This window comes from Hyperoodon ampullatus, assembly GCF_949752795.1.
Source record: "Hyperoodon ampullatus genome assembly, chromosome: 8".
Lineage (NCBI taxonomy): Eukaryota > Metazoa > Chordata > Mammalia > Artiodactyla > Ziphiidae > Hyperoodon > Hyperoodon ampullatus.
In genome coordinates this window covers 36146311-36170553 of record NC_136921.1, presented here as the reverse complement: position 1 = coordinate 36170553, position 24243 = coordinate 36146311, and the positions used below count along the sequence as shown (strand labels likewise).

At 42.0% G+C, this 24243-nt stretch overlaps 1 protein-coding gene across 1 annotated transcript in view; it reads left to right on the top strand.

The window, feature by feature from the left end:
• Positions 1-20312, top strand: part of SPATS2L (spermatogenesis associated serine rich 2 like) — an 86492-nt gene extending 66180 nt beyond the window's left edge. The window contains exons 7-11 of the mRNA XM_079709711.1: positions 4044-4102; positions 10364-10473; positions 13349-13451; positions 16441-16661; positions 19414-20312. Of these exons, the coding sequence (XP_079565837.1) occupies positions 4044-4102; positions 10364-10473; positions 13349-13451; positions 16441-16661; positions 19414-19809 (889 nt within the window). The 3' untranslated portion in view covers positions 19810-20312. The remainder of the gene's footprint in view (positions 1-4043; positions 4103-10363; positions 10474-13348; positions 13452-16440; positions 16662-19413) is intronic.
• The last annotated feature ends 3931 nt before the right edge of the window (positions 20313-24243 follow it).

Here is a 24243-nt window from a genome sequence, read left to right as displayed (position 1 = left end):
CCGCTCCGCGGCATATGGGATCCTCCCAGACCGGGGCACGAACCCGTATCCCCTGCATCAGCAGGCGGACTCTCAACCACTGCGCCACCAGGGAGGCCCGGAAGCATGGTTTGATGCCGACTTCAGAGGCTTTTCACATCCTCCAGTGGGCATTAAGCAGATTAACAATTTATTGTGTATAGCCTTCATCCCTCCTGTTGCTAGCCCAGGAGGCCTAAACTAACCATTGTGTGAATATCCACAATGTTTAATGTTTTAGACCTGGGGATATGGATTGCACCCCAAATATCCATCTTGTAAACTCTCTGGGCACATAATTATATTAACAAGTTTAATCAACAAAAATGCACTATAATCTTGTAGCTGGTAAAGAAATAAGCAAAGGCCCCTTCCTACACCATGCTTCTCATCCAGCACACACAGAGGCTGCAGGGTCCGTGGCCTTGTTTGGGGACTGAGGGCGTGGGGGCTACATGAGGCTGTCTTGGCACTCTCACTGCGGTCCACCCCCTCCTGCCCCCTGAAATCTAAAGGTACCCCATCTTGTATCACGTGCAGGTATTTGCTTTGGTTGTGCACCTTGCATGCTCTCAAATCCTGGAGAGTCTACTTACAGCCTTCTGGTTGATGGAGGGTGGGCAATCCTAATTTCTTCCTCCTGCCATCATCATTTTCTTCCCTCTCCATCTGTCTTACGCTATTTCCCCAGCAAGTTCGGCAGGTCCTCTCGCCTTCTTCCTCTCAGCTCACCCAAAAGAATGGAGGCTCCACAAGGATGGCAGGAATCTTTTTTTTTTTTTTATTCCCAGCTCCACCCTCGCCTGGCATGTGGCAGGCACTCAGCAAATGTTTGTCCAGTGGATGAATGTTTTGTCAGTGTCTCCAGAGACTGGAGTCTTCTAGTGCTTTGTGACATATTCTGTACCGTCACCCCACACTTGTGCAAGCCGGTTTCACTCCGTTGATTAAGAGAATGGAGCAAGTCTCACCTGACCTGTAGCCCATAATTCAGCAGAGTCCCAGCCCCTCGGACTCCCGTTTCATGTCCGCTGGAAGTCAAAAGACCTCTCTAAGATTTGTGCCAGTTCAGGGATGCGGGTGAGGCCCGACATTCTCAATGCTCACTCTGCCTTCAGGCTGTTGCTCTTCCCATTTCTCAGCCCTGCACTGACCCAGACGTGAAACCCAGCCACCTCCTCTGTGTGTGTGTGTGTGCGCACGCACCCACACACATTCAGACCATTCACACCAAGCGTGGTGAAGGTCTGGACATCCCAAGCAAGGCTCACATCACACACCTTACAGTGGATACCTCACAGTAGCATATGTGGTCCTCCCGCTTCTGGAAGCTCCTTTGCTCACCCCACTACTGGTGATTTCTCCCCATCTCTTCACCCTACACAGCTCCCAGCGTTCTGGCTGACTCTCTCTCTCTTTTCACCTCCTTTTCTATAGGGAATAAACATTCAGAACATTGTCTCAGGTAGAATAGCTTAGCCGTGTTGTTATAATCTGGGCTCCTGACTCCAAATCTCTAGGTTCTCACCTTATCTCCCTACCAGCTTATCCATTAGCCTTGTTTTTCTAAACTAACATAGAACTGCCCTCTCCAATCGCTTGTGGCTACATTTGTGAACTTGACAGGAAAGCTAAGTATACCGCATAATCACAGGAGCACAAGCCTATTGACTTAACTCAGCATTTCGTACAATTAACAAATATGTGCTGGTTTATGAATAGATGATCTCTGGAAAGAAACGCAAGAAGCTGGTGACGGTGGAGACCTCCAGGGAGGAGGACTGAGTAAACTGAGACAGAGTTTGGATAAAGACTTCCTTCTCGCTGTGCACCTTTCTGTATCGTGTATTTCCTGTGCTTAAAACACACTGACATCATATGTGTTTAATGTCAATAAATAAGGTACAATTCTCTTGATACGCTAGTTACACCAAAGTGGTTATAGCCAGTGACCTAAAGCCACATGCGTCATGGGGAGAGCTGATGTCTATGCTTGATGGATTAGGCTTCGAGCCCAGTTCTGGAGAATTTGCCGTTCCTTGTTCACGTCAGCTCTTTCCATGAGGATTTCCTGGTTGGAAAGCGCCAAGCTCTTCAACACACAGTCCTTACTCTCCAAGTGTTTAGTTTACATCATTTGGATGAGGAGACCCAAACTCCTAGAGATACATCCCAGGAGCCACTTCGTACCTTGACAAATGCTACAAAATATTTCCTCTTAAGGGGAAATAGATTTTCAACACACTTTAAATTTTAAGAATACATCTGATGGAGAAAAAAATGTACATCTGTTGGAACAATCTGAGTAGTAATAAATAAGGATGTTTTAAGGATAATAAATGCAGTGTATTGAAGCACATTAAATATGAGTTCACAATTAAACTATACAAACAAGCAAAAAAAAATCTCATTGGTTACTTTTGGAGGAAGCAACTATCGTTTTGAAAAACTGATAAATAAAAAGAGAGAACCAAGCATTTACCCTGCCTATGCAAACTGTACTTCATGATAACCAAATAGTTGATAAAGGAAAATTTCTCTTTATGGAAGTTTTCAGTAAATAAACCAAGGAGTGAGAGAATTTGAATATCCTCATTTCTCAAACCCTCTTGATCTAGGCAGTGATCACCAATAGCTGCTAATATCATAAAAAATAGAGATGTTCTTTGTATTTTCTGTACATTTATTTTGAGACGTACAAAGTTGAGTACCTTCAGGTTTAATTTTTTTTCAGGAGGAGTATTTATAAGTGTGTCCTGTCATGTGTCTGCTGATGGAAGTACATAACATAATTTCTCCTGAAATAAAAAACAAATCTGAATTTAATGAAATTTCTGTATCTCATAACAAATTTATAGAAAATATAAAGGAATGGGTTAAATAATACCATGGCCGTGGAGTCAGCAAAATTCAGACCTTGGACAACTCTACAGGACCTGGTTTCTTTAAAAAAGGAATTGCAAGGGAGGAAAAAGAAGAAAGAGAGATGGGAGGGAATGTATAGATTAAAACAGATTTAAGAGATAGTCAACAAATTGTCACGAACAGACCTTATTTAGATCCTGGTTCAAACAAACTGTTTAAAAAAAATGTATGGGGCAATTAGGAAATTTTGAATATTGAGTAGATATCCGATAACATTAAATTATTGTTCATGTTTTTAGGTATTAGAGTAATACTATGGTTATATTCCCCAAAAGTCCTTATCTTTGAGATACCTATATTGAAATATTATGGTTGAAATGAAAATTTTAAAAATCTGGCATCTGTGCTTATTTACACATAAAAATCTGTGAAAGGATACATAAGGGATTTGTGATGATGTGTTGATACTGCAAGGGGAGCGAAGAGTCAGGATGGGAGAGAAATGAACTTCTGGACAGAAAATTATTACTTTTGCAGGTAATACCTTTTCAAAGGACTAGCCAAAAATATATTAAATATAATGGAAAAAAGTTAATTTAACCTTGCAAGGCTTATTTGGGGGAATGAGAAGGCATAGACTCATTATACAGCATGTGGATGGATTGACCCAGAACCATATTTCTCCAAGTGGGTCCTAGGACCGTCTGCGTCAGCATTGGGCCCACCTCTCTCCCTTCCAGCCCAAATCTGGGAGAGTGAAGCACAGAGACATTTGAGAATTAGAGGCCTTGATAACCTGAGTGCCACCTTTTAAATACTTATTATATTGTTTTGGAACTTCAAAAATTCACAGGGCAAAAATACTCCCAAATTGAAATTCAAAGCAGTGCAATTCTGAAAGTCTGAAAAGCCTTTTTTTTTTTAGTTTTGCTGACAATGATTTAATCAGCAGATGTCACTATGTAACTCTGGGAGCATCCCTTCCATGTTGCCTCATTTTTGGAAAGGCAGAGTCTGCTGCTGGCAATGTAACATAGAAATATTTATGGTAATCTTGTATTTTGTTTAATGAAAATAATTTTTCTTTTACTTCCAGTGCTTATTAAAAGTTTATCTTTGATTAAGCATTCTTTGCTTTTGTTTTTGTTTTTTTCCCCCAGCATCATTGACAAAGAAGTTTCATTAATGGCAGAAATGGATAAAGTTAAAGAAGAAGCCAGTAAGTAGACACATGGTTGTTTGATTAGGAGTCTCCCAATCAGAAGTAATCCATAGGTCAGATTGACAATGATACAGATTCTGAGTGGGGTCCAACAGGATGGAGTAGCAGCACCCACTGAGCGGAGGGCAGAATAGGCATGCAGCAAAGAATAGGTGCCAGTTGAGTTTATTTAAAGTCCAGGGAGACTTTTGTGCCTATAGAGGACTACTTATAGTTAATTGGGTTTAAAATGACATTGAATGTAGTATTAAATTTTAAAACATAAATTTTTATGCCTTCGCAACTTACAAATCTTGCTATACTACTTATGCAATCCTTTTCACTTGTTCTTTCAACTAACTCAAGTTTACCAAATTAAGTTCCCCTAAAAAATGTGTTCTATTTGAAAGTTACTTCAATTCCCCTTAACATTTTGAATTACGTTTGTAAATTTAATATATCTTATTTTTTTCAAGCACTTCGGATACCTGACAAGGCAAACTCACAAACCTAACCAGCAAAGTATTCCAAGCTCTTAAGCAACTCTTATAAGATTAATAATTCAAACTTAGAGATGTACTAAATGAAGTTCTCTTAAAACACTCCAATTCTGTTTAAAAACTCAGCCAAATTCGCTAACACCTGCCAACTTAACACCTCAGAAGAAAATCAGTTACGTGTTTGAAATCACAAGTGAGATTGCATAATATACAGAATACTCTATATTTAAATAATGAACACACGCAGACAATCTTGATCATTGCAAAACTTTTTCTGAATTTAACACAAAATATTAGTACTCTGGGTTTGATTTATTTTACTATTTTTATACCTATTTCTAAACCTTTCCACTGCTGTAAGGTTACCCAACAGCCATTAGGGTGGATTTGCCATCTCAAATAGGCTGAGGTTCATGGGCTGGAAATTTCAACTGAGACAAGATTGCTCAGTCAGATTCAATGCAAGCGTACATGCTGATCCCTCTTTTATTTTTAAATTCATTTGCTATGTTAATGGGAGCCCTAAGACCTTTTTTTTTTCTTTTTCTTTTCCCTAAGACCGTATTTTTCGGCTGGGATTTAGTTTTACAATCCATATCTCCTAGGCATTTTAAATTCTTCATCCTTACCCAAATCTTATCTCATAAATTGGATAAATGGCAGTCTGCACCCCCAGTCAGGTTTCAGCAAAATTCCTTTACTTTTGACTTCAGTGCTTTCCTTTTTTATCAGTGAAGGATCAGACCAGATTCTTCATTCTTTTAAAAATATTTTTCTTGCCTGGCCCTTGGCCATAAATTCAGTAGTTATTTTATGGAAAATAGCTATCATTATTTTTGTTAGACAATTTTTCCAAATAATTTTAAACAACATTTTAGAATCTAAAATACAGCAGGTTTTATTAAATAAAACTAAATGTGATCCAGGGTTAAGCTGTGGAATATTTAGATAGTTACACAATTCCTTTGACTGTGAAATTATTTTATTTTATTGAAATTTGTTGATTTCTTCAGTAGCAGTAGATTACCCCGTGACTTGGGATCTTCCCTGTTTCTCAGGTACAGCTTATTTCCCTTTTCAGTTTCATATCCTAATGATAAAAATGTAACAGCCAACACAAACACAAATGTTTCTCTAGCACCAAATAGAAAGTTACTAGCACATCACTTCTCAGAGTTTTAACAGAGGGCCTCAGATTTCAAGGGCTCATTCTTCCTTCTTGGGACAGTAGTATTCAGTCCCAAGACCTGTGGAATTTGGGCATCTCTTGAGAGTATCCCCATTTTGAAAACTCATTCAATCAGTAAACATTGACTGTGTGCTTCCTTATGTGCTAAGCACTGGCAGAGAGAGGGACAAACAGCAAACAGATAAATCTGGGACCTGCACACATGGAGCTTTCAGGCTAGCTGAAACAGCTAGCTTGGTTGACAGGGTTCCCCTAACTTCAGGAATCGGTCCTGGTTTAGAACTGCCCAGCACCCTGGGGAAACCAATTTGCTTACCTTGGAGGTGAACAGAAATGAAATCAAATCCAGGTTCCACCCATTTACTGGCTGTGTGACATTGAACTATTTTGTGAATTTCTAAAGTCAGGTTCCTAATCAGAAAAGAGGGCATAAGAAGAGTGTCTATATCAAATAGTTATTAGCACAGTGCCTGACACGGTGTGTATAAAAAGAGAAAAGCTCATCTTAGTAGAGAGGTTAGTCCAACCCCTCAGAAAACAGAGGTCAGAGGGGTTATGCAGCCTCTCTCAGGTGACACACCTATGTCAACTGTAAGTCTTCTCCATCGATAGAAAGAACCATTGAATTTCTCCCCACAAAGTGCTGAACTGTCTTTACAACCACCATTTTGAGCTTCCTTATCTATGGTCTCAAGAGTATTTTCCACGTTTTCCATTTCCTGCACATGATATAAACCATATTTCCCCAATTATAATATAAGCTCCTATATCCCTCATGGCACCTAACACAAAGCTGAGAAGACTGTGGGTACTTCATTGTATTTCTTAAAAGAATTATTGTAATTAATTCAGTATCTACAGGCTGTGGGATCCAATATTAGTGAACGTGAACGTAATTGCAACAAGAGGGAGGTATATTCTAGATAAATATATCTCACTTTAATAATAGTATTTGTGGGCTGCCCTGGTGGTGCAGTGGTTAAGAACCCACCTGCCAATGCAGGGGGACATGGTTGGAGCCCTGGTCTGGGAAGATCCCACATGCCGCGGAGCAACTAAGTCTGTGCGCCACAACTACTGAGCCTGTGCTCCAGAGCCCGGGAGCCACAACTACTGAGCCTGTGCGCCACAACTACTGAGCCCACGTGCCACAACTACTGAAGCCCATGCACCTAGAGCCCGTGCTCCACAATGAGAGAAGCCACCACGATGAGAAGCCCACACACTGCAAGGAAGAGTAGCGCTTGCTCATCGCAACTAGAGAAGGCCCACGTGCAGCAACGAAGACCCAGTGCAGCCAAAAATAAGATAAATATATAAATTTATTTTTTTTTAATTAAAAAAAATAATAGTATTTGTAGTTAGGGTTTTTTAGGGTACTATTCTAAACAATTCATATAGGTTATTTCATTCAGTTCCACAATAACCCTGTGAGGGGTATATGATTATTACATTTTACAGATGAAGAAAGTAAGGACGCTGTCGTGCTATGATCTCAAACTTTGCCTGCCCAGGGAACTGGAGGCCTAGACAGGTGTGTTCTCAGAGTGTCAAATTTACTAGAGATGGGAAGAAAACATTACCTTATATTAACAGGAACATAGATCTATTATGAAGTAAAACGCAAAATTCACAAGAATTTTTAAGGAATTAAAAGGATTTCAAAGAACCTTTGTGCTTGAAGAGCTACTTGGGCCCCAGCTCCTGGCCCCCCACCCCCCAGGATTTCAAGTATACCCTCTGCTAAGACACATTATTCGAGAAGCCCTAAAATTTTCCATGGTTCAAGTAATAAGAGCAAGCTTCTAATGTGTTCCAGAAACTTGAAGGAAATTATAAATCCTACTGAGCGAATGGATTTCAGCATACCAGATACTGTTTATAAAACTACATAAATAATACTAATCGAGTGTTGAATGCAGTGAAAATCTAAAGCCATATGGGACTGTCTCCCTCTACAAATTTCCAAAAGGATGGTGCTTTCAAAACATACTTATTATTCTATTTTAAATTATAGGATCAATGAATTTTAGGAACTGATCTGTTTCGGTTTTGCTTTCTGTTTCTGTAATTGATGCTTTTGAGGTGAAAATGTTGGCTTCCCCCCAGAGAATATTGGCTTTGGATCTCAAGTTTTAGGACTTTTTCATAATGAAAGTCTTTGAAATGTTAATGAGACTATATGTAAAACTCATCCCAACACTTGCTGATGCAAAGTATTCATTCCCATGCACATTTGCATGAGTGTAACTCGGAATTTATTGGTGATCTTGCACCTGCATTTCTATTTTAGGGCCCATTTATATCTATTTCTACAAAATCTTTTGTTTGGTATGAATGCCCAAGTTCTACTTAATCAAAAAGAACAATTACCCCTAATTGTCACCAGTCCCACAAATGATCTGTTACGAAAAGTCAGATCTGTTTATCCATGTAGTCACTCAGGGTCTGTTGACCCCTTTACTAGCTGCTCATCAAAGCTGGGCCCTCAGCATTCTTATTTATCTTACTTTGCAAGAGGAAAGTACCTCATTTCATCTTCCTACTCAAGAATCATTTTCTTATTCTCCAGGCTTTAGTCCCATCCATATGTTGAATTATAATGGGAAATAAATAATCAGTCAAAGGTATGAGTCCTAGATATTCTCAAGTGGCCCCTGTAGAAAAGGAACTTCTGCCTTTCTTTGCATATTCCTTTTAAGTAATGCATTGATTCATTCTTTGCATATTCATTTTAAGTAATGCACTGATCCATTCGTTGGAATCCTTCATTCAGCAAACATATTGGGCACCCACTGTGTACCAGGCCCTAGGTATCCTGGACACAAAGAACTAAATGTGCAGTTTTTGCCAGGACTAGAGATGCCTGCTGTAGCCAGAAGTAACAATATTTTAAGAGCAACCAGAAATCCAGCTTTTGAATGGAATCACTTAACTTTCAAGTGTGGGTGATTTATTTGTAAAAGTAATGTGTGGACCAAACAAAATATATGTACCCTGTCACTGAAAGTGATAGCTGGCTACCTTTTTGTGACCTCTCGTCTGACTGGGTAACCTGGGACATCACTCAGTAATACATTTTCTACGTTCAGATGAAAATTCCTTTCGCTCCCATCATCAGGACAAGTTTTTCACTAGCTTCTCTGTACTCTGAAATGCTACCAGGCACAATTCAGTCTCTTCCCAGCTACCTGGAATTGTAAATGGGAGGCAGGGGGCGTCCCGGTAAATAATCAAAGCATGATTAGAGTAGTTTGGCAGATGGTTAGGCTTTATGAGTTATAGATACTTATTTTATTGACATCTCAACATTGGTATCAGCATAAAAAGATATTTCTCATCCTGTCTGAGGAATGGATTATGGTTTGCAGGAAATCTTAACTTTTGATTGATTCTGAACTTCTTTTGGGGCTTTTGAAGTAACTATTTTTGACATTTATAAATTAAGAACTCTTAAAATCAGAAAGCACCTTGTTTGGGAATTGTGCTGTGAATCTGGGCATTGTGCTGTGAATCTGGTCTAATAAAGCAGTTGACCCTTGTTCAGCCAAGAATGGAATGTGAATTCCATGTGCATATCATATTAGTTAGGTGGACTTTTCTTTTGTTATCACTCAAAATCTTTGTCCAAAAGAAATGAAGACAATTCATATGTGACTGGAATGAGAGAACTACAAATCTTCTCTATTATAAAATCAAACTTCTTGTTTAAATCTCACCCAACGTATTTGTATTCATTGCCTTTGAGCTCCATGGTCTTTTGGGAAACACACACACACACACAGACAATTAACCTGTGGGCTCCTACATCTACTTGAACCTTTAGTAGTTCATCTGACAGGTGTGTGAAATGTGATGCCAAGAATTCCCTTGTGACTTCGCTACATGTGCAGATGCTAAAGAGTGCACATGAATTCAGCTTAAGCAAGCTTTGACTCACCCTTGAAATTTTTCCATTGTGGACACTTATAACAAAAACTCTGGTCTGCAACTTCTCTCTGGTTGCAAAATGGAAACATATCTGTAGAGTAGCAAAAGCAGAGGCATTTTTTAGCTCACAAAAAGCTAATAAAGGAAAACTTTTAGGTCATCTTTCAATAACACAGCTAGTTGCCCTAAATGAATATGTGTTAAAGTTCAGAGGGTCTGATGTTGTTAGAATTTAATAGTATAGCACCTACAGAATAATGGTTTTTGCTTAGTGGACTCACTGTCTTTGCATTATCATTCAGATAGGATTTTAATGTTTTTTTTTTCTTCTTGGAGATAGTTGTTCTGAGTGATGCACAAATCTGAAAGTCCAAACTAAGTAAGTGAGATCAGATGCCAGTGGGGAAAATGAAGAAGATTGTGGGTGTACAGTGAATCAGAAAGGACCGTGTTTGGTTTGGGGCTTGGTGGATAAAGACATAAGGAAATGAGTGGTTGGTGATGAGCACCAAGGGCCAACCCAGCTTAGTGACCAACTCAGAAAACAGCCATGGCCCAACAAAGCGATCAGTCTGCGGAGAGAGAACCGATCCAAGAAATTAGGTTGTTGAATATGTTTACATCTTTGGCCTTAATGTATTATTCCTTCTTATCTGGCAGTGGAAATCCTGACTGCTCGTCAAAAGAAAGCAGAAGAACTAAAGAGACTTACTGATCTAGCCAGTCAGATGGCAGAGATGCAGCTGGCCGAACTCAGGGCAGAAATTAAGGTCAGTTCTAAAATATCACAGCCTGAACCCTGAGCCAGAGTTCTGATCCCCATTATGTCTGTTCTGCATCCACAGAGTGCTGCTCTCTGAAGATGTAACATCAGACACCCAGCTGTCTTTCACAGGGTTGAAATCGAGAATACAGAAGGGTTAAAGAACCACCTTATCACTATATTTATGTATACTATGTGTTGAAGGGCTATATCATTACAGAGGAGAGGTACAAGCTATTTTTTTAGCCAGTGGAACTAACCCAAATAAAATGTATTCGACCATAAATTATAGCTGGGAAGGGGAACATTATTTTCACCATATGTAATTTATGCATATGTATATAAACACACACACATGTGAACACACACTAAGTATGAACTTAGTATAACAGTAAGGATTCTAAAGAATGTACAATATGTAGAGACTTCTTTCCTATATCCTTTTCTAGCTTACTTGCCCTTTTATTAAGAATACCACCCACAAATACGTATTTAGTGGATTTCTTCAGTTGCACGCAACAGAAGCTGACCCTGGCTAACCTCAAGAACAAGTAGAATTGGAAAGGATATGAGGGTAGCTCACCAAAGCAGAGTGTGCTCTGAAGACTCCAGGTTATAACTGGGCAGAAATGTTGGCAGTAGTAATTACCAGACATTCTTCAGGGCACCATCAGAGTAAGTGACCTCCAGCTGTCATCACCCCTTGGGCCACCCCACTGGATTCGAATCCCAAACAGAGAGATTCTGATTGGCCTCCACTTGGGTCACATCCACCATTTGGCCAAGAGAGGTCTTGATTGAAAGACCCACCAACACTGTGAATCTTGGAAACTGCATTGGGGTACAGTTACCAGAAGGAGAAATTGTTACCAGAAAGGCAAAAACAAGTATCTACAACAAAATAGGAAGTTACAGTTTATAAATCTTCCCTTATCCTCATTTTCCCCAATACAGTAAACATACACACATGCACACGCACTCCAGCTTCTGACCGACTTCTAGGGAACTAGCGTACTTTGAAGTCATATTTGTTGCTAGCTTTATAAGTAGGATTGTCTGCTCATCCCAGCATAACCACTGGTTGGGTATGGTAGAAAGTGGCAAGTGACTTTGGTCCCCTCCATCCTGGTTAGGCATAAAAGAGAACCCCGTGGGGATGAGGATTTCCCCTGAAGGTTCTGAGAAGTTCTACAGGTCTTTCCCTTCTCACCTGCTCTCCTGGTCTTTGTTTCCTCCAACCCAGTCAATTGCAGTGGCCTCCTGACTAGTTTTTCTGCATCCACTGTCTCCCTCCAGCCTGGTCATTCACCCTGAGACCAGAGTTATTAGAACAGGTCTGGTCTCCCCCACTATGGTCTCCTCTTCCCTTCAAAATAAAATCCACCACTGGAATCCAGTATATATTTATTATGGCCAGTGCTAATTAGTTTCAGTAGAACAAAACCCTTCGTCTTGTGGGCACAGATGCACTTCTAATGTCACAGATGTTCCCTGGTCCCAAAGGAGATTAGAATGGAGAATGGGGCTGGTTGGCAGAACCCATCTTGATACCCAGAAAAACATCCTGGAAAGCAAAACAAACAAACACACACTTGCTTTGATAAATATGAAGTTGCCAGCTTCCTGGTCAACTGAAATTCACTCATCTTCCAAGTTTCACTTGTACCTATCAAAATCCCACTCATCATAAAATGGTTGATAGCACAGGCTTTGGAGTGCAACAGTCCTGCTCTTGCAACCTTGGATAAATTACATATTCTCTTAGCTTCTTAGAACCTCGATTCCCCCTTTGTAAATTACAGTTAATGATAGTACTGGGCTTCCCTGGTGGCGCAGTGGTTGAGAGTCCGCCTGCCGATGCAGGCGACACGGGTTCATGCCCCAGTCCGGGAAGATCCCACATTCCGCAGAGCGGCTGGGCCCGTGAGCCATGGCCGCTGAGCCTGCGCGTCCGGAGCCTGTGCTCCACAACGGGAGAGGCCACAACGGTGACAGGCCCGTGTACCGCAAAAAAAAAAAAAAGATAGTACTGATTTCATAATAATGTGATCAGCTGAAAATGAGATTAACTGTTAAGAATTTGGCCCATGTCTGGTAAGTGTTCAATATTTTTTTAATGTCCCAGCTCAAGTGCTTCCTCTTACATAACTCTTTACCCATTCCCCTCAGTAGGAAATAATTTCTTCCTCTTTCTTTTAAAGCACCTACTACATTCTACGTTACATTGTATTTTGTGGTATCTGTCTCTCTTGCCATGTGGTAAACTCCCTGGTAGATCACAGAGGGACTGACTCATAGTTATTTCTGTATTGCTCACTCTGTCATCTACACAGAGATCTTAATTTTAAATGAACTGAAAAGTAATCTCTTTCCCACTTCCTTTAACAGCACTTGAAATTCTACATTTCAAGATAATGGTTTCTAGTTATCCATACTGAAGGCTTTTTGGACTTCCTGGCACCCTATTAAAATGGAGACGGACGTCTAGGAAGGATGACATGCTTTCTCATGAGGGGTGATACCTTAGGAGGCCATTGGCCAGATTAGGAAGACTGCCAGAAGGCAATCCCGTAACTTACAATAGGACAGGAAGTGCTAGAAGGAGGGCGTGGGGTGCTAAAAGGTTTAAGTAGATGAGTCCAGACACACATTTTGCCTGTACAGACAGGACCCACACGTGTTTCCCAGAAGAAGGAGGTGATTGTGCTCCAGGCAGGTCAAAACCAAGCCTGCTTTAACAGAGCCTCCCAGTGACAGAGCTGGCATGCTTCCCCACCTGGGGATGCTTTCACGTCATCAGTGGTGGCGGGAGACCAGAGAATGGATCTGCAGCATGCCTCAGTCATTTCTGTAATCATGGGGCTCCTGTCTCTTCCCTACAGCACTTTGTCAGCGAGCGTAAATATGATGAAGAGCTTGGGAAAGCTGCCCGGTTCTCCTGTGACATTGAACAGCTAAAGGCCCAAATCATGCTCTGTGGAGAAAGTGAGTTTTGCATACTTGCTAAATAATTCTGTGTGCATATAAGCCTGGTGCTATTTGGAGTTGATATCAGAAATGTCAGGTGTGCGGTCCCCCACGGGGCTAAAGTGAGGTCTAAAGAGATTTAATGATCTAAGGTCATGACACAAGTCGCTAAAAATGTCAAGATCCGAACTTCGAGTCTTCAAATGCCACTGCCCATCAGTAAATCCCCAGGATTTATTAAGCGGAACAGAACAGGTCAACTAGTTTATACCTTTCGGAAACTTTTCTTAAGCACTGCCAGATCAACTGCCTCTCTGATTTCAAACAGCCTGGTTCTATAGAGACCTGTTACAGGGAGAGGGAGTCTCCCTAACGAGTCTGAGAACAATGGGCTACTGTCGTGAAGGGCCCAGCTGTCGTGTGTGTGTGTGTGTGTGTGTGTGTGTGTGTGTGTGTGTGTGTGTGTGTGTGTGTGTGTGTGTGTGTGTGTGTGTGTGTGTCGTGAAGGGCCCAGCTGTCGTGTGTGTGTGTGTGTGTGTGTGTGTGTCACACACGCTGCTCAGCAGTGCCTGACTGAGCCTCTCCCTTAATTAGAGCAGTTAACATGCAACAAAATTGGCTGATCCTTTTTCCCCTGCTCCAGCCCACCCACCAGGGGAGGTGGGAATTAGCACTAAAGTGGCTTCAAGGACGCCACAAGGAGGAAGGAACAACTGGTGAAGGACATGCAATATCTACAGCCTCGTAGTGAGCTGAAAAATTGAGATTTGGCTTCACTTTTTTTTTCAAAGTAGAAATTGCGTTTTTTTCTGAGTATAAAAAAACATAAGCTTGATCTAAAAATTACAAACTATATAAAATAGAACATGACATTACTTTTGTGGCTCCATCACACTTTTTATGCACATATAATCTACTGTGTAAATTATATAGTATACTTAATTATACTACATCATTTACTATACTATGCAATATACATATATAGTAAGAGAATTTGTGCTTTTATCGTTTCACAATATATGGCTAACATTTCTCCATGTCCATATATTTAACCCGTAATTTATTTAAATATAATTGGCATAATCAGTCCCTTGATTGTGGACATTTAGGTTGCTTCCAGTTTTTCACCATTAAAATAACACTGCTGTGAGCATCCTTGTTCACATATCTTTGGCAATTATCTGAATTTTTGACTGCATTTCTTTCTTTTTTTTTTTTTTTTTTTTTTTTTTTTTTGCGGTATGTGGGCCTCTCACTGTTGTGGCCTCTCCCGTTGTGGAGCACAGGCTCCGGACGCGCAGGCCCAACGGCCATGGCTCACGGGCCCAGCCGCTCCGCGGCATGTGGGATTTTCCCAGACCGGGGCACGAACCCGTGTCCCCTGCATCGGCAGGCGGACTCTCAACCACTGCGCCACCAGGGAAGCCCGACTGCATTTCTTTTAAATTATTATTTTTTATACACTCCCTCCCTTATGAACCTACCCCCACTTGCCATGCTCCATCCCCAGATTTTGCCTCACCTCTAAAAAACCAGACTCTCTGATTCACAGTTGGAAATTTAACTGCCCATCCTGGTTTCCACTCCAGCCTGATAATGGGCCAGACCCTGACGCCAAGTGACTCTGCCACCATCTGAGGAGGGGAGGGCAGTGCAGCATCACCTGCTGTCCTCCAGGGCGCTCCAGTGCCACCTAGTGGGAGGAACCGTCCCTTACCAAATCCCAGGTGTCCACATTGGAAGCCAGCCTCCCTTGTTGGAGACAAGAGTCCTTGAAAGCCCCTTTGCTTCTCAGCTTTGTTGAGAGCACATGGAAAGCCCACAGCTACTGAACCGGAAATAGTAATGACCCCTATGAAAGTGAATCTAGTTAGCAAAGAGCCACTAAAATCCCCTCATCATGTTTGGACAGTCCCCGACGTGCCATCACACCTTACCTGTAAAATGAAGGGACTAGAGATACATCCCTGTCCTTTCCATTTCTAATGTTCTGGGATTCCTACTCACACTCCAAATCCTCAGGAAGAATGCTAGGATTAAGTCTGATCCAACACAGGTAGCAGAGAAAATTGCTTTTAAAAACTGGTGACAATTTTTTAAGATTCAGAGGTCTTGCTGTCCAGACTGGCAGTCAAATTCTGGTGAACTATGAGAGGAAAGTCATGATTATATCCTTAAGTTGATTCCCTCCGGCCCTGATTCAGCATAATCACACAGAAACATCCCATCAAAAACCACCCCTTTCAAAACCAGCGGGAAGGGTGATAATAAAAATTGAACAGACCTGTCCGAGCCCTGCCGGGGATCTGTCTGATTAGCCTGTGTGGACTTTAGCATTGGAATTGTTGCAGATTTGCAGTGGGGCTGTAGAAAATGGAGTTGATAAAAGGGCAGATAATGTAACTCTAATGGAATATAGAAGATTCTTTGGGGCATCTTTTGGGCTGGAAGGCCTGGCCGTAAGGTCAGGGGATATATACCACCCCGGGGTGACAAAATTCCTGACACCTGGCATCACCCCATTCTGAAGCTCTCAAAATATTGTGGCTCTGACCAGCCAAGTGTCCGTGTACCTCTAGGTTTTTCTGCATCTCTGCAACACCAACTGGTCTAGGGATATGACAAGATCGGCAAGAACAGGTTTGGTAATGGGGAGCCCAAGAGGCAGCGTACCTTTGTGGACAGGGCTGAGGGGGCACTTCGGGGTTTCATTAGCCCTCTTCCCTTGGTGGTTCTGGACCTAAGGCATAATATTAAAGGTGCTCAGATCTGTCTTGTTTCCTACAAATGTCTCCCAACCTGAATGATGATGCTATTCAGTCTATTCAGTGATTCTCACAGAAGACATTTGTTGGTTTCCAAGCACCTAGGTGCTTTTTCAAACGATATCTTTCTAAAAAAAAAAAAAAAAAAAACTTAATGTTTTTATGAAACTTCTGCCAATTTCTCCATCTCCTAATGGGTTACTGAGGCACAGCCCCTAACACCAAGTGCTTTCTTGTTGCAGTTACACATCCAAAGAACAACTATTCCTCAAGAACTCCCTGCAGCTCCCTGCTGCCACTGCTCAACGCTCACGCGACCACCTCTGGGAAACAGAGTAACTTTACCAGAAAATCATCCAATCACAACAAGCCCTCCGAGGGTAAAGCAGCAAACCCCAAAATGGCGAGCAACCTTCCCAGCACCGCTGACAGCTCTCACCAGGCTGTGCCAGCTAATAAGCAGGTAAACTGCTCCAGGGAGGCCACCTTGCCCTGCTTCCAGGAGTCCCGCAGACCCTAATGCCTTGCCTGGGCAAGAAAGCACTCGTTTGCAGAGGAAGAAAACAGCCACCACTGGTCACACCCAGGCTCCGCCCACCCCCAGCAGCAGCCCGACCTCCAGAGCCTCCATCTGCCTGTCCGGCCTCCCAGAGCTCCCCTGGTCCATCCGGTCCCCATTTCATAGACGCTGTCCCCTGTGGAGGAAGTGGTCTTCACACACTTGACAGCATCAGCAAAGAGTCCACCTAAATGAGACGGTGCTTCTCATGCCCTGAGTGCCACCCAGGTCCTCGTAACTGGCCCACATGTGGAAGGGACTCACACAGACATGGGAACAAGATTCAGAACCTGGCCACTGACACCATTAGTGAGAAGAAATCTGGCATGTTTTTTATGATCCTTTAACTCCCATTTATGTCTAGTTTTTCTGTAAGAGGCCAAAGTTAGTTCAAACTGCTCTTTCTTCTCTTGGGCTTTCAGTAAAGAGAATACATTTCAAAATGACATTATTAATTCTTATCTACTATGACCCTTAAAAATAGAAGTATCCAGAGGACAGGCTTCTCTCCTTCTGCTTCTCCACTATATCCTTGAGAAGTGATTTCCTCCTTATCATTAGAGAATGACCAAGAAATGGGATTTGATGATTCAGAAGCTGGGAATGCTATAAAGACATTTTTCCTGAGATCTCAGAAAGGGAGCTTGAATACAGAGACTTTTTTTTTTAAGCATTCCAAAATGCTGGTTTTCTAACAAGTGCCCTGTTGGATTTTGTGGTCTTGGTCTTTTAGAATTCTCATTAGTGACTCTGACAGGCATTTCTCTGGCCCCAGATGTCTTCATGAACTTTAAAATAGCACTTGGACAAGGAGTATTTCATACAGTCATAGATTCAAGATCATAATCAAATCTGTTTCACTTGTCTAAATACAGCTTCATAGCTTTTTTCTTTGCTTATCATTAAACCCTCTGCTAAAATTAAGTCCAAAATTTAGTCTGAATTTCTCTGTCACAATTTTTTAAAAGTAAAGGGGGCCAGATTAAATGCTGTCCATGTAGATACTTTTTCAGTTCACTGTTTCATCATTTTCAGCAAAGCATTTCAGGCGATGGCCTGTTTAACCTTAAACATATATCTGAGCCTCAGAAGGGCCCTTGTGCTGGGTCCTGTGCTTTAGCGTAAACCCTCATGGCCCTCCCTACGGAGTGAGACCAAGATGTGACTACCCAAAATCTGCACTCTCCCTTCTGGAAAGTGCTTCAAATACTCGAGATCCTGGAATTCTATTCCTGGATAGCCCCAAGCCTACTCTCAGGGTCTGTTTGGACTACTTCCCTGGATGCATCACCTTGAGGGCCGAGCTGACCACACTACCAGTTTGCACACCCGTAGGTCCAAAGGGTGATTATTTGTGGAGGTGGAGACGACGCTTAGGTGAGCAGGCTGGAGCGTCCACATTCCTGTGGGCACGGCCCCTCACAATGTGGGATGGAGCCAAAGGTAGGAAGAGAAAATATTCAGACACATGGTATGTGGGCCTCTGCCTATGTACTCTTGCCCTGGGCCCTGAGTTACTAGGGGTGCATCTGCCCTAAACCAATACCATCCAGTCACAATGCACAAATTAAGAACTTGATATATTTGTAACTCAAAAAATTACACATTTTAGTAATAGAGGTTTGATTTTCAAAAAAAGGTCTGTGTTCATGTAACAACCTGCTTATGAATCTTGTCTGGAGGGAATATGTGAAGTGAGAATGGCTCCACCACTTTCTAACTGTAGACCTTGGGCAAGTCCCTTAAACTCCTTATCTTCATCGATAAAATGAAGTGCATTATAGAAGCTCTCTTAAAAGGTGATGGCAATGACAAATGAGGTGGCACAAGGTCAAGTGCCTCGCTTGGTGCCTGGCACACTTAAGCACTACATACCTGTTGGCTGTTATTGACCTCAAGGAGTTCAGACATCTTTCCCTTGTATGAAGACACACAGGCTGGCTAATCCACTGCTTCCTTTTTACTTATCCATCTATGTTCTTGGTTGCTGATTTGTTGAGCGTTGCCAGTTTTTCAGTCTGATGCTTCAAAATTCATTAGCTGAGAACTGCAAAAAGTTTAGAAAAAGAACTAATTATCTCTTTGAAAATACACATCACCTCTACATCTCACCAAGATCTACCAGAGACACCTCATCCCTGTATTTACCCAAGATAAGATTTCTGAACTATGGTATTTGTTTTGAAATAAAATAGAAAAGCTGCTTCAGAGATGAAAAATGACAAATAGAATTTTATGTTTTTCTTCATATATGTCATGAGAATTCATATACATAGTCTATAGAGAATGTCCTAGAAATGTTTATGGTAGAGAATCATTGTTTCCCTGCCTCTGTGTTACACTTCACTCTGTTTTATTTCAGGCATTCTTTATGGGGTTTATTTGGCCTGGTTCTGGAATTGTCTCTCTTACACTTCCGTAACCTCTCTTTCAACATCAGTGATTTTATTTTCTTGGAGTTCCATTTACAAGACAGTCCGCTGTTCTTTTAAGCTCGAGGATTCTATCAGCTTGACCTCATTTGCATGTTGTCACATTCTTCTGGGGTGTAAAAAAGCTTACCTGTGACTTAGAGATTTGGTTTCCCTGATGTCTACTGATGTCATCTGAGGTTTGTTGGCATCTAAAACTTACGTCTTTTTTTTTTTTTTGGTAGAATGGGTCTTCTAGCCAAAGACGAAGATTTAATCCGCAGTATCACAACAACAGGCTAAATGGGTCTGCGAAGCCCCAGGGCAGTGGTAACGAAGCTGATCCGATGGGGAAGGGCAACAACCGCCATGAACACAGAAGACAGCCACACAACGGCTTCCGTCCCAAAAACAAAGGCGGCACCAAAAACCAAGAGGCCTCTTTGGGAACCAAGACCCCCGAGGCCGCAGCCCATCCGGAAAAGCCCCGACGAAGGCAGCACGCTGCAGACAACTCGGAGGCCAGGCCTTTCCGGGGAAACGTCTCCAGGGTTTCACAGTGCAATCTCTGCCCCACGAGAATAGAAGTTTCCACAGATGCCGCGGTTCTCTCTGTCCCAGCTGTGACGTTGGTGGCCTGAGCTAGGAGAGGAAAAAAAAAGCCGTTTTCATTCAGTTTCTGTTCCCTGCCCGAGGTGCTGACCCAATTCGCTGCCAAAAGAGAGTCAATCCGAATATCCAAACCCTGTACGGCTGTGTCATCCTCTCTTAATCATTTTTTCTAATTCTAATAATCAGCTCTAGCTTGCTTCATAACTTTCATGGCTTTGCTTGATCTGTTGGCGCTTTTTCTCATCAAGACTTTGCAGCATTTTAGCCAGGCAGTATTTACTCATTTGTTAGGAAAATCAAGATGTGGCTAAAGATCAGAGGCTCAGTAGCAACCTATGTTGTAGCAGTGATGTCAGTCCATTGATCGTCTTTAGAGAGTTAATGTTGAAAACAAAATTCTTATTGATCAGACAAACTTGATCTGCTGAAGACACGTGCGCTTTTCTAGAGTTTAACATCTGGTGTTTTTCTGAAAAATATATATATACATATATTGCTTTATTTGAAACAAATTAAAATATGCTGCATTTGACACCTGGCTTGTTTTTTTCCTTTTTAATTTATGCTCACTTTATCATCCAGTGTACTAGGTAGTACTTTCAAGAAAACTTTAGAGACTAGAAGTTGTGGCACAGAGCTCTGAACAATACTGTTTCTCTAGGGACAGGTAACCTTTTGGAAAAAAACAATGCCTGACAATGGCCCTGCCAGTTCGTTACACACATATAGATCGATGTGCACCCCGATCGTCTTAGATGAAACCTTGGTTGCAAGTAATATAAACCTTAGCCTCATTTAAACAATAAAGAAAAGGTATTGGTTTAGTGGCTGCAAAGCCCAGTATCAAAGTATGCTTGGGTCCAAATGGATCAGGACTCTAGCTCCTTTCTCCTGGTTATCTCAGCTCTCCCTTCCTCCTTAGGCTGACGTTGTATTCAGAATGGTGGCAAATAGCTGCCTCACTCCTAAGAGTCATGTCCACCCCTACACTGTCCAGAAGAAAAGAGAAGCTCTCCAGGTAGCGTCCACGTGGAGCAAGTGTCTTTCTCAAAAGTCCCAGCAAGGGTCTTGCATATCATTGGCCCAGACTGCTGGTAGGCTTGTCCCTCAACCAATCAGCAAATGACATGTGCTAATTAGCATAGACTAATCAGAGCCCACCCCCAAGCTGGGTTGTGGCCAGCTGCCTAGAAGCACAGGGGCTGTGTGCAGCAGGGCTCCTGTTATCTGAGGAAGGGAGAGGGGATACCGGGGGCCCACACCCCAAGGAGCCCCAAGTCCCCTGTCTTGGAGGGCAAGGCAGCTCAGTTTGGCCACTGCTTCCATCGAAATTCCGTGTGTCCTACAGATGTGTTGGCCTCTTTCAAGTTCAAATGCTTATTTTCAACTCAAAGTTAACATTTTTTCTGGCAGCCCAGGTTCAGTGGTTCTCTTCCACAGAGCAGCCCCGAGCACCTGAGCCTGCACACCACGCAAGCATCCGTTTCTTCTTTCGCCAAGGGCAGGGAGGATGTTTGCTCTCTCTGGAGAGAAACTTCTGAGGTCTCTGGGTGTACCCAGAGATTTAATAGGAATTTTATTTTATTTTATTTTTGAATTTATTTTATTTTTTTATACAGCAGGTTCTTATTAGTTATCTATTTTACACACATCAGTGTATATCTGTCAATCCCAATCTCCCAATTCATCACACCACCACCCCCCACCGCTTTCCCCCCTTGGTGTCCATACATTTGGTCTCTACTTCTGTGTCTCTACTTCTGCCCTGCAAACCGGTTCATCTGTACCATTTTTCTAGGTTTAGTAGGAATTTTAAATGTGAATTCACATTCCAGGAAGGAAGGAAGGTTTGTTCGTTCAAATAAGAAAGGTAAATGTTCAGGACTGCAATCTCCGTTTATTCCATCTGAGGCCCTGGATTTATATTTTATAAGACAGGAGGACTTTGCACAAATTTTGTGTACCAAGATTTGGCTCACCACAGAAAAATGTCAGTTCAAATGTAACAGCTTTAAAGATGAGTCAAATGATTATTGCAACAGGAAAATGATGGGTTTGCCAGGTCAGGAGCACATCTGCCTTTGTCAGGGTGGACCCTCCACCCTCAACCTTGATGCACCCATTATGCTGTTCTTGGGGTTAAGAAAGCTCAGCCACATTCCTAAGCACGTAGCAAATGCTCCGGGTCACTGAAAAGAAACAAAAAAGAATGCTAAGAAATATTCAGACCTGTTTACATTTTTTTCTAGATTTTTGCCTTTCTTGTAGACCCTGGGCATGTAAGCATTCACCAATGTGCATCTTTGAAATAGTCGTTTCAATATTTTAGTGCCAGTGTCAGTCCATTGAAATACTATATTACATATCTACATCTCTTCCGGTGGAATCATTGGTGTGATCCTAGAAATCTGGGTTGAATTTTGCCATTCTTTTAAGATATTTTAAACTTCTTCAAAAAAAAATCCATGGGCTATGGGCACTCTAATCTCTCTACTTAATGCACAGTAGCTAGAAGAATAGATTCTTTTCTCTTAAACACTTCTCTAGTAGAGGTTAAACCATTTTGATACCTGTGAAGATTGAATAACTTCAAAACTCACCTACATTGTACAACCAAGGCTCCATCCGTTAAAGGCAAAACCTCCCTGTTGGGTTCCCAATTACATTCCAAATTTGCATTTCGTTTGAGAATCTCTACATACTCCAGCTCTGTGCCGTTGACCCTATTCTAGGGGTGCTGAGTACAGCAAGGCTCAGAAGGTTAAACATAAGTTGGTGCAAAATTCACCCTCAATAAAGGCCATACAAGAGTTTGTGGGGGGGTTTCCCTGGTGGCGCAGTGGTTGAGAGTCCGCCTGCCGATGCCGGGGACATGGGTTCGTGCCCCGGTCCGGGAAGATCCCACATGCCGCGGAGCAGCTGGGCCCGTGAGCCATGGCCGCTGAGCCTGCGCGTCCGGAGCCTGTGCTCTGCAACGGGAGAGGCCACAACAGTGAGAGGCCCGCATACCGTGGGGAAGAAATAAGAAACCCGTACTATATCCAATTTAGAGCTCAGTTCAATTCTGCTGGCATCAGAAAACGAGATTTTAATTTAACATTCTTAGGGAAGCAACATCAAATGAAGTTAATGAGGTGAGTTAGCAGAGGAAAGCAACATGCAGATTTTTACTGAAGTAAGAGATTTGGGAATTCTGACTCTGAAAGCCTCAATCTCGATTTAACCATGAGAAGAGGGAATCCAAGGCCTGGACAGTTCTTTTCCCAGGGCAAGGCGGGGGTGGGGTGAGGTGAGGGGCGGGGAGAAGGGGGAACAACGGAGACAGCTAGGGAGATGCCTGAATTCAATAGTACCTTTGACTAAGCTTCCTCCTTCCCTCCATCCCTCCCTTTTGATGCTGTAACCTACGCTGTCTGTTTAGAGTGCCCTCTTGTGTCTGGAGATGGTAACATTTTCATTTCTCAGCAGACGTTCTAGTGACAGCATCCGTAAAATATGTAATGGCACTTTTTTTTTAACCACACTTGCTTCAGAGCCTATACCTAAAATTCAGGCACAGGTGGGCTAGGATTCCACATTGCCCCCAGGTGCCAAAAAAAATGAAGCAAAGGAGAAAGAGTCACTCCCAAATTTCCTAAACAAACCATAAAATAGCAAAAGATAATAATAATAAATAATAATTATTCAACTGATTAATACATTGCTCTCGCATTTTCCTGAAAGTACTGAGCCATCTTAACTGATCTAATTTTGTGAGAAAAAATATGAAGAGCTGCTAGGCCCCAGGATTTCCCTTGTTAGCTCAAGAATTTGAGGCACAATTTTAATATTATTCCTTGCAAACTGTTAAAAGGATTTTTTTTTCCATCCTTTTCCCAACAAACCTTTTTAACTCCTAAAGAAGTTTTCTGTCTGTTCCTTGTTTCCAAGAACCAAGTCCCCAAGCCTTGGAGGCAGATCAGCCCAAACCAGAGTTTAATCTCATTACAGCCCCTCAGGCAAAGGAACTCCCATCTGTACCCAGTCATGCTATCTGAGAAACACACAAGTTTCTCACAAATTGTTTTTGGTGATTGATTTTCAGAAGTCCCCTTGTTTGTGAACTCTACAGCTCAGAAGAGTTTTCAGTGTTACCACTAAGTTCAACTTTCACAGGAGAAATTACAGCACACAGTTTTTAGAGAATACATAAATTCAGTGGCAAATTTATTTGCCTGAGAGAGTATGTAGATTCTGCCAAAAAAAAAAAAATATATATATATATATATATATATATATATATTTCAGAACCATGACTGCAACCAGGACCAAAGACTCTCTATAGAAAATAAGTGTAAAAAAGCACTTCCTGGAGCAGTCCTACCCCCTGCGCCTAGAATGGAGCCCGCATTTCCGCAGAGCTGGAATTTCTGGCTCGGGGTCTCTTCCCTCCACCGTCACTGAACTGCCCCGGAGCCCAAGGG